This window comes from Schistocerca serialis, chromosome 5 (genome assembly GCF_023864345.2).
Source record: "Schistocerca serialis cubense isolate TAMUIC-IGC-003099 chromosome 5, iqSchSeri2.2, whole genome shotgun sequence".
NCBI classification, from domain to species: Eukaryota; Metazoa; Arthropoda; class Insecta; order Orthoptera; family Acrididae; genus Schistocerca; species Schistocerca serialis.
Genome location: NC_064642.1, coordinates 419,422,860 through 419,440,723, shown reverse-complemented (window position 1 = coordinate 419,440,723; position 17,864 = coordinate 419,422,860). Strand labels below are relative to the sequence as shown.

At 39.4% G+C, this 17,864-nt stretch overlaps 1 protein-coding gene across 1 annotated transcript in view; it reads left to right on the top strand.

Annotated features, from left to right (window-relative positions):
- LOC126481287 (tubulin alpha chain-like) overlaps window positions 1-17,864 on the top strand; it is a 284,780-nt gene that overhangs the window by 210,690 nt on the left and 56,226 nt on the right. Inside the window, exon 4 of the mRNA XM_050104926.1 lies at window positions 15,307-15,594. Within this exon, the coding sequence (XP_049960883.1) occupies window positions 15,307-15,594 (288 nt within the window). The remainder of the gene's footprint in view (window positions 1-15,306; window positions 15,595-17,864) is intronic.

The following is a 17,864-nucleotide window of genomic DNA, read 5'->3' as shown; positions in this document are numbered from 1 at the left end:
TTGCCTTGTTTAAGCCACATGTTTTCATTGTTTTAAGGAGTTCCCTATTGTCCTTTGAACCTTTTAATGAATTAATGTTGAGATCATCTAGTAGAAAAAGTATGCAGTTTTTGTTTAGAATGACATACAAGAGTTCTCCAATAAATTCAGTGAAAGTGTCTATGCATCCTTCTCGTGGTCTGTAGATGTTTCAGATGTACATTGGACAAGTACCTAAAATTATTTTCTCCCCTGTTACTTCCATTACATTTTCAATATTATATTTTTTTGCATAAATCAAGACTATGTACACAGATTCTGTTTATCTTGTTATGGATTAGTATAGCAGTTCCCCCTCCTTTACTGTTTCTCCTAAATGAGCTAGCTGTTAGCTTTGTAATCTGCTATGGTAATATTTAAAATTTCATGCTCATTTAGTCCATGTTCTGTTAGAGATAGAACATCAGGAATTTCTTTATTTGGTATTATTTCTAATTGGATTACCTTATTTTTGATGTATTGTTTGTTCTGGTGGAATATGGTTTCTCGTTGATGGTGCTGGATCCAGTTGATGATATCAAAGCAATTTCCCTGGTACCAGCCATAAAAAGTCACTGCTCATCTCTGGAACTTTTCTTGTTCTAATGGACACACAGACAGCAGCTCATTTGGTTTCACAAGTGTTTTGTGCTATTATTCGTGAAGCTTCTTCTGCTGATTGCTGTGGAACTACTACTGTTGTTGTTGTTGTTGTTATTGATTCCATTTCTACTTCTGTTGCTTGTGTTTCAGCTGTTATTTGTGTTGTTGTTTGGGTTGGTTCAGATGCTGCTGGTTTTGTCAGTGCTGCAATTTTTGTTGATTTTAATAATGAAAGTGCAGTCATTTGTGATTCTGCAGCTGCTGCAGTTCTTACCTCCAAGACAGAGTCATTTCTTGTAGAGTTGCATTCAGCAATGAATTGGTGGTTCATACAAGTGGCTGGTACTGACTCACTCATACTCTGTTTTTCGTATGTTTCTAATGTTTCAAAACTTATTTTGCACAGCAGAGACTTGCCTCTTCTGTTAAGGTTCATGCCATGTCTTGTAAATTTGCATCTCTCCAGGAAATCTACAACAAGGAATCACTTTGCATATTGTTTGTATCTGCTTGTTTGCATCCTTAATTTCAGCATTTACACATGAAGTTGATGTGAGGTCATACCTATGTGGTATAACAATAAGAATTACTCTTTGATTCTATATCAGACTCAGGGCACTTTTTAAACTGAGAATAGTGTTTGCTAACTCATTACAAGACATGTCATTTGCCCGACCATTAGTATCTGAGTAGATGCTAAGTTCAGTGAACTTTCCTAAAGATTTCTTATTTTTCTTTGGAAGCATGTACTTAAAATGAGCACAGATTTTCACTTCATTGGATTCTCTGACTAACACATCGATCATTTTTTGAGATTCATTTGAGTCATAGTTTTCATTGTGAATATGTTCCACATATTCATTTCTAGGCAGCAATACTTCTGATTGTCATTGCATTGCTTCACAGGACGCATCATTACCATTTTTTGAAACACAGCTTGTATCACTCCACATCTGCAGATTTCCATCATTTCTGACTATGTAGTCCCCATAATCACAGTCTTTTTGGTGCATAAGTTTGCTGTTTTCATTTTGTAATGCTAACAAGTCTCCTTTGAGGGACTCAGTTTCTTTTTGCAGCATTTGAATAACACTTTCTTTTGCATTCACTTCACTTTGGAGATCAACCTTTTTGTCACATAAACAATCCTGGCAGCACCACAAAAAATCATCATTTATTAACTTTAGGTTTACTTTTGTACACTTTTCATGTATCCAGAAGCAATACTTTATGCACACAATTCCTTTTACAACATGTTTTCTACATTCCTTGCACACTGCACTGCTAAACTTTTGCTTTTTTGAGAGAGCTGCACTATTACACTGACCAATCGACACCTCTTCAACATTATTATTTGGAAGTATGGCTCATGTTTAAAAGAATAGTTGACCATGCACTAGATAGATATGTTCCCAATAGAATAGTTCATAATGGGAGGGAACCTCCTTCATACACAGTCACAGTTAAGAAACTTCTGAAGAAACAGACTGTTTCATAACAGGTGTCAAACAAAGGCTATAGATAGAGAGATGCTGAATGAATTACATTTGGCTACAAAGTGAGCAATGCATGAAGTCTTCAAAGAGTACTGTAGCAGAATATTGTCAAATGATCTTTCACAAAACCTAAAGAAATTTGGGTCATATGTAAAGGCTGTCAGTGGCACCAAAGTTAGTGTCCAGCCCCTAGCAAATGAGACAGGAACTGAAATTGAGGGTAGCAAAGCAACAGCTGAAATGCTTAACTCTGTTGTCAAATGTTCCTTTACCCAGGAGAATTGCCTTAATTTAATCCTTGACCACCAAAAAACTGAGTGAAATTAATATTAGTGTCAGTAGTGCTGAGAAACAGCTGAAATTGTTAAAATTGAACAACGCTCTAGGGCCAGATGGGACACCTATCAGATTCTATGCTAGATTTGCAGCTGAGTTAGCTCCTCTTCTATCTATAATCTATTATAGATCCCTCAAATGGAAAATTGCACCCAGTAATTGGGAAAAAGCACAGGTCACACCCATCTACAAGAAGAGTAGTAGAAGTCATCTGCAAAACTGCCATACAGTATCCTTGACATCAATTTGTTGTTTAATCTTAGAACAAATTCTGACTTCAAACATAATGAGATACATTGAACACAATGGCCTCTTCCATGCCAACCAGCATGGATTCCAAAAACATCCGTCATGTGAAACCCAACTCACACTCTTCTCACATGGAATACTGAAAACTTTGGATAAAGAAAGTCAGGTAGATGTATTTCTTAATTCCTGAAAAGCATTTGACTCAGTACCACATGTACACCTATTGTCAAAATTATGATCATATGGGGTGTCAAGTGACATTTGTGACTGGCTTGAGAACTTTTTGTCAGGGAGATCGCAGCATGTTACCTTGGATAATGAGACATTGTCAGATGTAGAAGTAACTTCAACTGTTCCCCCAGGAAGTGTATTGGGACCCTTACTTGCTGTTCATGCTGTATGTTAATGACCTCAAAGACAATATTAATAGTAACATCAGACGTTTTGCAGATGATGCAGTTATCTTTGATGAAGTACTGTCTGAAAGAAGCTGCATAAATATACAGTCTGATTTTGGTAGGATTTCAAAGTGGTGCAAAGATTAGCAGCTTGCTTTAAATGTTCAGAAATGTAAAACTGTGAATTTCTGAAAATGAAAAAAATTAGTGACCTATGACTGTAATATCAATGGGTCCAGCTGGAATGGGCCAGCTCATAAAAATACATTGGTGTAACACTTTGTAGGGATATGAAATGGAATGATCACATAGACTCAGTTGTAGGTAAAACAGACTGTAGACTTTGGTTTATTGGGAAATGTAATCAGTCTGCAAAGGAGACTGCTCACAAAAAACTCTTGTGACCCAATCTAGAGTATACTGCTAAAACATCATGCCTAAGTTAATAATAGTGAAAAGCTAAATGCATTGTATGTAACAGAGGTGAGAGGGGAATGGCAAATAATAGACAGATAAAAAAATGAAAGATGTAGGAAACTAAAATGGAGTGAAGAAAGGAGTACTTACTGTGAAGAAATGCTGAGGTGGAAGAAATTAATGTAAAGTAAGGCCAGGTGGGTGTCAAGAACCAATAACATGTTATAGTCCTCAGTCCCACCTGCAGAGTTCCGAGAAACTAGTGTCTGGGTGAAGAATCCATATGGTGCATGTAGTGAAACAGGCACCGAGCTCATGACTACCATACTATATAGTGTGCTCTGCAAAAGGGTGTTGTGTATTGCCAGAATACACCCTATTCCGAATCCTGTGCCACTTTCCTTCATGTTGATCTCTTCCTCACCGAAGGCTAACTACATGCTGCTGTCCACATTAAGCCTATCAAACAACAGTACTTACATTTTGACAGTTGGAATCCTTTTCATGTCAAACATTTCCTCCAATTCAGCCGTGGCATCTGAGGCAAATGTATATGTTTGGATGCAGACTCTTTACAGAAATATACTACCATTCTCACCTCAGTGTTCTCTGGACATAATTGCCCCACCAACCTAGTTCAAAAGCAGATTTCCATGGCCATCAAATCCAATCCTGGTACAGTTTACCCATTCAAAAAATCAACTTCAGAGCACATCACTTGTCACTCAGTGTTATCCTGATCTGGAATGTATTAAACAGCTACTTTGACAAGGCAACAACTTTCTAAAATCATGCCCTGAAATGAGATCCATTCTGTCTGAGATTTTTCCTACCACAACCCTCCTACCACCACCTACACCAGCCCTGCAACTGGAAAGACGTATATTATTAAAGGGAGAGCCACCTGTGAAATAACACGTCATATACCAGCTGTTCAGCCTATTGCATCGACATGGCTACCACCAAATTATCAGTTAGAATGTGTGGGTGTAAGCAGAAGTTGTATAATGGCAACACACAATATCCTGTTGCAGAGCATACTCTACAACATGACAGTTGTGACCTCAGTGCCTGTTTCACCAAATTTGCCATCTGCGTTCTTCCCCCAGACACCAGTTTCTCAGAACTCTGCAGGTGGTAACTAGCACTACAACATGTCCTTGGTTCTTGCTACCTACCTGGCCTTAATTTACATTACTTTCTTCCAACTCAGCATTTCTTCACAGTAACTACTCCTTTCTTCACTCCATTTTAGTTTTCTACATCTTTCATTTTCCTACCTGTCTATTTTTCGCCCTCCACCTCCCACCTCTGTTACATACAATGCACTTAGCTTTTCACTCTTATTAACTCATGCATGATGTTTTAGCATTAATATCTATCTAGCATATTACCCTGTCTTCCACCTTTAAGCTCTCTGGCTTTCAAATCTCATCCGGTGCAGCTCCCAACAAATAGTCTTTCCTTCTCATCCCATCTGGTTAGTCTCCCCTGAACCATGATTCTGGGTGACTTTTCTAAAATATACCCCTTTTCCTAGAGTTCACCAGTCCTTTTCCTTCATCCCTCTTCCTTCCCCTTCAGCTGTTCTGCTGGAAGCAGGAGCCACTGGCTCCAAAAGCTTGCTTAATTATAACGTTCCTTTTTGTACATGTTCTTGTGCCGCTTGGTGAGTAGGTTTTTTATCTATCCAATTACATTATATTTTCAGAAATTTATTGTTTCTTTTGTTACATAAATGAAGTAGCGTGCATAAACAAAAATCCATTCATGAACCACTTTTAGATAACAAAAGTAAATTTCAAGTACTTGTTGAGATGCATGTCGAGCTCTATTGAAACATCTGATACTGACATTACAGATGGAATACTTGCTTGAGTGAAACTACAAGGACCTGTTTGATATTTGACATCTGGTAATTACTTGTTCAATATTTATACCATGTCCTCAAAACTACAATTTCAGTATTCTTATGAGGTATGTTGGATGCTACTTACAATGCACTGAGAACTTATTTGAAATCTAATATTTTTACTCTTGGACTCTGCATCAGTTAAATATGACAAAATGATAAAGTTATTCTATATTGAATTTTGGATTTATGCTTCATGCAGATGTACTAAAAGACAGTATAATGTACTTGGGTTTCTTTGTCAAAAACTACATTCAATCTGTAATTATACTGCCACCAAAGACCTTGCAAATTTTTTCTCAAATTCACTGCACAAGTTTTTAAGATCATTGAAGTTGCTAGTACTAGAATCTGAATAAATTGTCAATATTGGATTACCTGTCACAATTTGTAAGATTAAGTGAACTGCTATGAAACTCCAAATGACATTTCACTAGTTACTCAATAACAGTTGCTTACTAACTAAAATCTTATCCATGCATCATATAACAAAAACATCACATAATTTCAGAACATAAGTTAACCATTACATACTCATAATTGTTTTGCATACCAAAGTCATACTTCCTGCCACTGTAGCACAACAAAGCATACTGAAAGAAATGACACATTTTGGAGAGATCTTTAATGTGGTCTATCATTGACTCCACATACCTTTAAAATACTGATATGAATAAGAACCCCATCAAATCCATGTGTTAGCTACAGAATCAATGAAATCAAAATGATAGTAATCTGTAAGAACGGAAGGAAAGTCTCATCACAAAGATAATGTGAGTTTAACTTTTGTGGTATGGCTAAAAGTGGTATCACTTGAGTGGCCTCACAGGAATGTGGGTGTTTCCACACGCAACTTCGATGATGCAACTTGAGTGGCAGCCAAAGTGGAATCACTTTTGTTGCATGTGGACGCGCATCTGAACTCATAGCATACAAATTACCCAGACTGTAATATTCATCCAATATTTGAAAATGAGAGCACTTAATTACTTCCAACTATCTTTCCACTTAATTGCAAACCTTTTCAATACGTTTTTGTGCTGACACCACCCAAAAAATTGTGAAATGAAAAATTTTATCCCTTGCTACTAAATGTTTGCTGTTCAGGATGTAAAACTTCACCATGTATGAGGACATTTTGGGTTCGACTTTTTCATTAGTCTTTGGGTGAATAATCTGAAGCTTACAAAGTCAACATTATTAGGATTTTGCTTCTTTAACTTGAACCCTTGAGCTGGTGCATCTGTGTATAAAGTGTGCAACAAAAAAAAGTGATTTTGTGCAGTTCCATTTTTGTTTCACAACTGCAAATCTATACCTATTCATTCAGTATTGCTTCAGGCAACAAAGTGATAAATTGTGTTGTCATACGTCCAAGTGAGCAGCAGTAATATAAAATACAAAGTGAGCTAGGCAATAAAAAATTTACAATCAGTTCAAAAAAATAACCCCAGTTACAAACTAGCAACATAATCCTACATTGAGGCAGTTGTCTACAAGACAATTAGTGATCAAATAAGCAGCTGATCTGACACAACTGCACTGCTTAATGCTTCAAATGCATCATTACTGTCTGAACTGCACTGCTTAATGCTTCAAATGCATCATTACTGTCTGATGCACACAAAAGAAAACCAACACAGTCACAAACTATGACAATCTATCCATCACCATGACACATGTATAAAACAGCAAATTGACATCCCAGTTGCTAGACTAAAGAAAACTCAAGATAGTTACAGGTACATGGGAGTAAAACTATTTAACATGTTGCCAATAGAGGCACATAATGTGTCACTGAATGAGTTTAAAAGTGTCATAAAGAAATGGCTTGGAGAAAAAGCTTTTTATACAATAGAAGACTTTATAATGTGCACTAAAGATGATCTTAAGTACAGGTACTAATATAGTTTCACTTAGATTAAACTTATACACGTAAATATATTGCATATACCTTGTGCAGCATCAAGGACAAATTTTTGTATCTTATTAGACAATAATGATCTACAATGTATTATACCATTTCTGTTAGTTATGTAAACTGTATATGTACACAAATGACGACATCAATTGCATTTTTAATGCCTAAAGATGGATAATAAAATAAATAAATAAATTTAACACCTGTCCTTGGCAAATGAGAGTTATAGTGAAAATTTATTTCATTATTGTTTAATAAAACAGTAGTTTAGCTAATATTATGTAAGTTTATTTTCTCCTTGTTCAAATAAACTAAGATTAAACTGTGATTTTGATCATACATAACTTACCTTGGCAACATAAGGAAAGCTATTCTTTTCATGTACAAAGTGAGCTGCGCACACACCCGTGTTATGAAAAACAGTGCACCCGCTCGAGGGTTAAAGGTGTTATGTGCTTAACATCAAATATTTAACACTTTAAGTAATCTGGTATCTAAACTATTTTATAAACAGGAGTTACTGGTTACATATCTAACACGTTAAGGCCAGTGGCTGTGCTCTTTTCCAAGGGCTACATGATGTTTTCTTTCAACAAGATAATGCAGGAACTGGTGTTCCTGTACTTTCCTTACTTCAATAGAGAGAGTGTTTGACTGTTGCCCTGGTCAGCATGTTCTCCAGATCTCTCACCCATTGAAAACATCTGCTTATGGGTTTCTGAGTGAATTCCATGCACCTTCTCACGAGCACTGTGACTGATGCACTCTGCCAAGGAGTTGAAGCAGCATGGAATGACTTATCTGCATCTGTCACACAAGCCAGATCCACCTCAATGCCCAGTCAGGTTCAAGCTGCTGTTGCTGCCAGAGACAGCAGCTCTATTTACTAAATTTTCCTCCATGTATGTATATAAATGTATTGTGTATTCTTCTCACTATAATACATATGCACAATAAGTTATTTGCTACCATTCCTGGTGTTTTAGTTTTAATGGCTAGCAGTGTGCAATGGAATCCAGTATGTTATGCAAAATTTTGTTAAGTTTTGTATACAAGGTAAAGTGTGAATCACGTATCATCGATTTACCACAATTTAAATGGAGACCTTTTCATCACTGATGCTACTGTAACTTAATTTATGCATTTTCTGGTACTTTTAGGCATTTATGGTTGAAGGCTTTTGAATCTATTCTTTGACAATGTTTTATAGTGTAATGCTCTGTGAGGTAATGCATATTAATTATGGACTGATGGGCACTGCCATGTAGTACAGTATAGGAACATTTCATCTTCGCCTCTCTTACTGGTGTAATGATGTAATGTTGCAAAACTACCTCATAAGTTTGCAAAACTACCTCATAAGTAACATAAATCTCTGTTCTATCCAGCTTCTATCTCGTACATGAGAGGAAACATGCGTTTGTTCTAGGGAAGATAATATTTGTGTTTAAAAGTATTGCAACTATAAATTTTGTGGTATCTGTGCAGCAATAATGTCATTATGATTTAAGAACCTCCAAAGATTCTATGCAAAAAAGTCGTAAAGACCTTCAAATTATGAGTAAAATTGCAAGGGGTTATTGGACATACAGTTTTAGAATGGTACACAAAAATAAACTAATAATACATATTTAAGAAGAGTGTTCATTTTCTACCATCACAGTGAACTACTGGCTTTTATAGTTCAAAACATTAATAATTGTATGTGAAAGGAGGGCTTGCTTCTAAATATTCTAAGGGAATGTTAAATGTATTAGAAGCAGTTATCAAAGAGGTATGGTGTGTGTTATACTTATAACACAGAAAACGCCATTTACTTTCACTATGTAATATTTTTATTGGCACAAGATAAATCAAAACACAAAGAAATAGTTTTCGACAATCACGGTAACAGTCATGACGAATGTCTCACACCAACTAGTCAACAACCAAAGTAAGTAAAACGAAGTACAAAAAAGCAAAGATATTAATATTTTCTGGCAGTTCTGTTACAGAGCCCCCACCCGAGGGGCACGGAGCACATAGGAGGAGTGATGAGGAGTAAGTGATAAAAGGAAGGTAAACATTTAAGGCATGACGTAATCTTGAAGTCTGAGAGGTGGCTGTATGGTGCGACCAGCACAGGCGATAGCAATAGGGGTAGGAGGATTCGGGGAAGACGAAGGAGAAGAAGGGGGTTACTCTTATAAACAAAGCATTATTGGAGTTTACATAGGCTGAAATGTCATTTTGTGAAGTACCAGGAGCCACATTGAAGCACTGCAATAGCTTAATGTCTTTCTGATCAGATGGCACAGAATTGTTTTGAATTTCAAATAAAAAAAGAAAAGTGTCCACAAGTTGTATTTTTATAGAGTCCACATCATAGTCACTCAGGTTCACTTGAAACACTAGTTCATTACTGCTGGCACTCAGGGGCATGAAGTAAAGAAGAGGGTGGCCTTGACTTGCAGAGAGTGTTTGATTAGCTTGTGGAGAAGGGAGAGGACAGGCCTCTGAAGTTTCCTGCAAAACAAATTCATTATCATGAATGTTGGTGTTGTTAAGGATACATGCTGGTTTCAAGCACTCAATGGACATGACAGATGGTTTGTTCTTAAAGAGGATCGTATAAGTACTTTCAGAGCATGAAAGGAGCCAGTATGGGCCAGTGAAGGGTGGAGCAAGGGGTGGACGCACGGTGTCTTCTCTAAGAATCACATAGTTACAAGAAATGAGGTGTGGGTGAATGAAAACCGGAGGGTTAGCATGCAATCGAGGTTAGGGAAAACGTAACTTGGTGATATGCTGTTGAACCTGTCGTACCAACTCGGGAAGTTGATCCTCGGGAAGTAGAGGAGGATCATCAAGAAAATCTGCCGGAAGTGTGATGTTTTCTCCGTATACCCTCTCAGCAATTGACACTTTAAGGTCTACTTTAAAAACTGTCCTCAAACCTAAAAGGACCCAGGGGAGTGCCTCAGTCCAAGAGGAAGAATGACACATGAGAGCGACCTTCAGGGTACAGTGCCATTGTTCTATTAGGCCACTAGATTGCGGGTGATAGGCTGTAGTTCTGAATTTGTTGATACCACACAGTTGACAGAGGCGATTAAACAGATTAGATTCAAACTGTCTCCCCTGGTCTGTGGTAAGTGAAGTAGGAAAACCAAAACGAGAAAGCCAATGGTGGACAAAAGCGTTAACTGCAGTGTTGACCATAATGTCCGTGATGGGGTAGCCTTGGCCCAATGTGTGGTATGATCTATCATGGTCAGTAAATAACGGAAGTTGTTAGATATCAGTAACGGACCGACGAGGTCCAAATGGACGTGACGGAATCTACCTGAGGGCACAGTAAATTTGCCTAATGGGGGCTTAGTATGTTTGTGTATTTTTGCTCTCTGGCAAGGTATCCATGCTCACGCCCACCAATTACAATCTCTTTTTACATTAGGCCAAACGTATCTCTCTGTAATGAGGCACGTAGTCGCGCAAATGCTCGGGTGAGCGAGATTGTGGATTGTGTCAAAAACGTCTTTCCTAAGAGCTTTAGGAACTATAGGACGAGGATGACCTGTTTTAATGTCACAATACAAAGAGCAATCATCATTAGGGAAGGGAAGTAGAGCAACTTGTAAGGAAGAGGCAGAGAGAAGGTGCTGTATCTCTGGGTCGGATAGCTGGAGCTCGTGTCAGTGGTGAGGATCAATAGCTGTCTTCAGGGAGGACAGGCATGACAGGTAGTCTGCTGCAACATTGTCATTACCCCTGATATATTGAAAGCCTGAAGCATGTTGTAATACCAAATCCATATGGCGAAACCTTCTGGGTAGTACATCTAATGCTGGTTTGTGGAGAGCCTTGACAAGGGGCTTCTGATCTGTGTTAACTGTCACAAGTTGGGCTTCAATATCTGTACAAAAGTACTTTAAGGCCTCATAAATGGCGTAAAGTTCATGATCAAATGCGGACCACTTTCTTTGCGTTTCGGTGAGCTTTTTTGAAAAGAAACGCAGGGGTGTAGTACCTGTTAGTAGGATCTGTCGCAAAACTGCACCAATGGCATTATCGCTAGCATCTGTGGTTATTGTCAGGGAGGCATCAGGGTGAGGGTGAGACAGGGTAATAGCATTCACCGAGGTGTACTTAAGTGAGTCGAAGGCTCACTGCATGGTCTGATCCCATTCTGTGTGTCTGTCACCTGTGATATTCCTTCTCTTTAAGGCCTCAGTGAGAGGGGCTTGAAGAGATGCTGCATGTGGAATGTGGAGTCTAAAAAAAATTACCATTCCAAGGTATCTATGTAACTCTTCATAGGTTTGAGGGAGGGGAAGGTCAAGTATTTGTTCTACTCTATCTGAGGTGGGACAAATGCCCTCATTATTGACCAAATGTCCCAGGAAAATAACCTCTGGCTTCTCCAGTTGGGATTTGTCATGATTAATCTCAACTCCGTGTCGTGCCAATCATTCAAAAACCTGTTGGAGGTGTTGTTTGTCTTCCTCAGCAGTTGTGGAGAAGATAATAATGTCATCTAGGTAGGCATAGCAAAAATTAATACCACGTAGAATGGTGTCAGTGAATCTTTGCCAGGTCTGGGCGGCATTCTTCAATCCATAAGGCATAAACAAATATTCATATAGTCCAAATACGGTGATGATAGCGGTTTTGGGGATATCTTCTGGGTGCATCGGAATCTGATGGTATGCCTTTTTGCAGTCTAACACAGAGAAAAAATTGGCACCGAACATGGATTGTGAAAAATCGTGGAGGTGTGGCGCAGGGTAGTTATCAAGTATTGTTCTGGCATTCAAACGCCAATAGTCTCCACAGAGTCGAAAGGAATTGTCCTTTTTGGGAACGACATGTATTGGGGAAGACCATGCACTGTCTGAGGGGCAGACTATACCCAAGCGTAAGAGTTCATTAATACATTCTTTGGCAGCGGTAAGTTTTTTGCATTGAGGCGTCACGGGAAAGAACAAACAGGCGGCCCCTCAGTTGTGTTAAGCCTATGACAGACGCCCATAGTAATGGCCTTGATTTTGTGAATAGCTGTGGCCAAAATATGCGGAAGGACGCACGAAGGAGTGACGTTATCGTTGGTGCGCAGTAAGTGTGAAAGGGAACTAACCTGAAATACATTATCATTGAATGGTAGTTCAGTGAAAGCTGCAGTGTTGTCCACGGAGCTGTGCTGTGCAACAGCCAGCGGGGTTCCATTGACTATCGTGTTACTGCACGAAGGAATCGTTGCGCGTGCATGTGCGGTGTCACCTGTAACAACTGTCGCCTCTGTGTTTTGATGAAAGGCGGACGGTGAAGCGCAGGGTGGGGGGTTGCTGGGCAGGTTGCTGCTTCGCTGTTCAGGTTGTGGCAGGCGCTGCTGTGGCTGCATATAAACAGCGGTGCGGTATGTAGGTCCCGTGTAGTTTCATGCATGTTATTACTTTTAATCTTGATCTCCTATCTAAGCCCGCACAATTCATCAGTCAGTACATCACAACTTTGAAGTACCTCTGCATTGTCTTTGGACAGTTGGTTGATTCAAGGCATTGCGTAACTAAGTTCACTACGGCAGCTTTGACCTCCTCAGATAGAATAGAAACTGTCTCTTTGTCTTGTATAGCTGCATTCTGTTGGCGTGGATGGGGAAAATCTCGCCGAAAATTTTTGTTTAAAATCCACTTAGCAGAGGGCAAGTGTAATTAAGTCCAAAGAAAAGTTGTGAGCAGTTAAGAAGTCCAATCCTAATACTGGCTCATTGATTTCTACTAACGAAAATGTCCATTCATAATTATGTGTATCGTCGAAGTAAATGCAAAGTTGCGTTACACCATAAACCTTTAATGAGGAATGGTTGGCTGCTCTGATTTGGTGAGGCGAATGCATGATTGTAGAAGTGACCATTGAACGTGGAATGATGCTCACATCAGCACCAGTGTCCACTGAAAACCATTTCTGAGAAGCTATATCCTGGATATACAGACGTCCGAGAGAATAATTCGGAAGTACTAGCCTGTGATCTGTTAGGCAACTTGACGTCACAGTGCGGACCGGTATGCCTATAGCGGCCCGCCGTGTGTGTTTGGGCACATTGCACAGGGTGAGCGGCAGTTCCTGGCTGTATTACCATAAACGGAGTGATACCAGCAGAGAGAATAAACTTTCTGATCCTGTGTTGTTACCGGGTGAAGGACATCACTTGAAGCTGTGGTATGGGATGGTGAAGGACGGTGTGGAATCTGGTGCTCAGCCAGTGTACTCTGTCTGTTGTTTTGGAAAGATCAGCCTCTGCCACGCGGGGGAGGCGTAATATCGAGGGGGGCACACATAGATAACTTTCTTTTGTTGATTATCTTACATACGGCGTCGGCCAGCAATAATTTCGCTTGTAGAGTTTCCTGATCGTGTGATAGTAGCTGCAGTTGGATAGCTTGCGGCAGCTTTGCAACCCAGAAAGAAAGTAAAGCTTCATCTGGCATAGCTTTGCTATCAAAGACTGCTCTGATACATCGCCACAGTTGTGAAGGAGTTGAGTCTTTGAGATGTACATCTTGCAGTATGTAGAAAACAGACTCTTGCATAGTTTTAGCTAGACGTTCGCAGATCTGTTGTTTTGCCAGTGCATAACGATTTGCGGGGGCCGTCGACAGCACTAAGTCCTGTACCCACTCAGCATGGTCCTCTAGGGCATTAATAAGTGCAATAAATTTAGCACTGTCTGAATCAATGTTTAGGGCGGCGAATATAGTCTCTGCCAAAATAAACCGCGTATGCGGATTGTCCATTGTGAACCTTGGTAATTTAGGAATTTTCCCACTCTTGCATTGTGGATGTAACAGATTTGATAGCACAGCGGACAGGAGTGTCAGTGTGTTTATGAAGCTGTCACTCACGGCATTCGTGGTGGCTGGTTTAAACATGGCTGGCGTGGGAGGCGTGGCAGGCACAGCCGGGGCTGCGGAAACAATCGGGGCGGGACGACTGTCCAATCAGTAATTGTTGTCACTGAAATTTTTACCCATCTGTTTTTGTAGTGAGTCTTGTAGTGGGTGGGGAGAGAATGTGTCCAAAAGCGATTTATCAGCAATATATGGGGAGCTCCAAGTAATCTGTGGGCTCGAAAAGTCTGTGAGGTTCATAGTGTTGGGGCACTGTTGCACACTACATGTCACAGGAGGTTGTACATATGATGCACTGTGACTATATTCTTGCTGCTGAGGCTGGGCTGCACACAGTAGCTACACCTGATGGAAAAAGCAATCTGTGTGTGATGGGGGTAATGGAAAAGGAGAGAAGTAGAGATGGGGAAAAAGACTAGAGGGTGCATTAGGGAAATAGAAGGCTGTGTAGTGCTGGTATAGGAGGAGTGATGGGGATAGGTGAATGAAGGAAAGGGACTAGTGAATTTTGAGACCAGGGGGGGTTATAGGAACATAGGATGCATTGCAGAGTTCCCACCTGTGCAATTCTGTAAAGGTGGTATTGGTAGGAAGGATCTAGATAGCACAGGCAGTGAAGCAGTCTTTGAAGTGAAGCACATTGTGTTGGGCTGATGTTCGGCAACTGGGTGGTCCAGCTGTGTTGGCCGCTGATTGTTGGTGGCCTTTCATGCGGACAGACAGCTTGTTGGACATCAAGCCCAGATAGAAAGCAAATTTTTTTAATCTTTCAGTTGCCTATCTGTTTACCCTCTTTGTTATTGTTCAGTTTATTTTCAGGTAAAATATAATCCACCATCAGTTTTCATAGATCTTTTAATGGAGTTATAATTGACCTTTTGCTCTTGTTTTCTTTTGTACATTAAGATGTACATACATTCATACATAAAGAGTTGTTATCTTGTTGGACCTGTTGTGTCTTTTAATATGTTAGATTAATTTTTACTGCATATTAATTGAACTTAATTAGTTTTAAAACGTTTTTTGACTCACATGTTATTTCAAAGTTTGTATAACAAACTGATTTCAGACCAACTTGGTGCCATATCCACGTATCCACTTTCCACTAACAGCATATGCACCTGTACTGTGTACTCATAAGTCATTCCACGGTGGAATGACAGTTCCTGAGATAACTGCAGAGTGTTTTGAGCCTGACAATCAGATGGTTAAATGCAATCCTCGCAATGGAAAATACATGGCATGCTGCTTGCTCTATAGAGGGGATGTTGTACCCAAGGATGTGAATGCTTCTATTGAAATGCTCAAATCAAGGACTGGTATTCAGTTTGTTAAATGGAGCCCAACTGGATTCAAGGTATGTACAATTTCAATCATTCAGCTGTCCCTTGACCTAATTATAGAGAAACACATCATGTTTGTTTTGGTGTGGCAGTGGAACAGAATGTATTGTAGAGAGCAGTGATTTTAGCTGAACCACCTGCACTACATTAATGAGAAATGAAAAAAATCCTCAACCAAAAGGTCAGCTGTTTGCCACTGAGATTGGCAGCTGTTATGATAAAAGAAGTGTTGGTGAACAACTACCCAGACAGAACCCAAATAGCATTAGATTTGTTCATATACACATGATTTGTTCTTTTTTGGTTTCCTAACTTTCTATGGGAACTTTATTGGATCCTGTACTCAGCCTTTTAATGTCTTCAATGACTTGGTGGAAGCAACCATGAAGTATTAACAACCAATCAACAAAGAGGGCTTGCATGTCACCATTGCTATCAATACATGTGGAAAATAATAGCAATAGTTGAAAATCAGCTTGCCAGAATGTTTTTGATTGTGAAAAGACAGTGCAGCAGCTTTTCAAAATATATCGGCCTACCTACAACATTCAGGAGGACAATGGTTCAATCCTGCGTCTGGCCATCCTGATTTAGGTTTTCCGTGATTTCCCTAAATTGCTCCAGGCAAATGCCGGGATGGTTCCTTTGAAAGGGCATGGCTGACTTCCTTCCCCATTGTTCCTTAATCTGATGAGACCGATGATCTCACTGTCTGGTCTCCTCCCCCAAACAACCCAACCCCCACCCCCTACCTACAACAAGAAACTGTGAGATATTTCATGGCACTTAAAAATCAGTGAAGCATCTAAAGAACAGAACTTGTTTAATATCTTGAGGAAGACACTACTTTAATATTGTTGCTCAGTGTCCTGATCTATAGTAAAGGAGTTTATGTCACACAGGGTCATCATGGAGACTTCTACAGATTACCTCTAAGAGAAATGGGTGCATAAAAGGGTCAATGATATCCAACACATAATAAAAAGGTTACACGGTTACCTGGTAAAGAGGATTATTAATTCACATGATACTTGAAAGTTCTGAGTAGAATACAAATAATGGAAGAATTAAAGGTAGTTACTCATTTGTAGCTGAGTTATTTAGTAGGTGGTACACGTATAAACAAGATGGAATACATTGCTGGGCATTCGGATAATGTCCTTCCCCAGAGTTATTTAACATAAAACACACATAAATTTTTAATTACCTCCTGAAACAAATAAATAAGTAAAACTGTTTTGTCCAAAGGCATATGTCTGGAGTCTTGATATCCAAAGAAATACTCTCATCATAGTACATCATGTTGGTAGAGGAGCCAAAACGAAATTGTGTGGACTATTGACAAAGTGGTGTATCTGTGTTAATGTATTGCTTGCTTTTGAAGGGGAATAAAGATGGAACAATCAATGAAAAGTTGGTAGAAGTGTACAACAACAATACACAATTGTATTAAACAATGGTTGGGTCGTGCAGGTGCTTCCCATGTGGCCACATAAGCCTGTATGATATACAACAAAGTGGCAGACAATCTCTTTGTGAAGAACTGAAAGTTTCAAAGGAAATGGAGGCCCTGGTGCATTGCAGACCATTGTATCACAATTGGGGCAATAGTGGAGAAATTCAAAATCAGTCATGGATCACATTTCAACATCTTGCAGACGTTATTAATAAAGTCAAAATTGCCAATCACTTGGTTCTGTGATTGAGCATACCCTAAAGTTCACTGAGGCAAGATAGTATCAGAAATTTTGCTGCTGAGTCAGGCAAATCCAGATAATGTTTTAGTCACCTAATCACCATGGATAGTGGGTAGCATCACTGCCTCTAGATCATGAGATCCTGGGTTCAATTCCTGGCCAGGTTAGTAATATTCTTTGCTTGATGGACAGGTGCTTGTGTTGTCTCAATAATTTCATTTCATCTTCATTGATACACAAATCATCAAAATGGCATCAAATAAAAGGGCTTGGACCAGGCAGCCAAACAACATCAGACAGGCTACAAAATGCCATATGATTATTTCATTTTTAGCATGGATGGGTCCAGCTGTATCACTATGACCCTAGAACAAAATAGCAAAGCAGTCAGTTGAAACACTTGGATTTACCACCACTAAAAGTGTTAAAGATCAGTAATCATGGAGAAAGGGACCACTGTGGTGTACTAACAGATTATGCTCATAACAAGCAAACCATCACAGGAGCATACTGCCAAAATATCCTGACAAGATAACTGGAGGATGTCAAGATGAAGTTTCTCAAGAAGCGTTCAGTGGGTGTTTCTG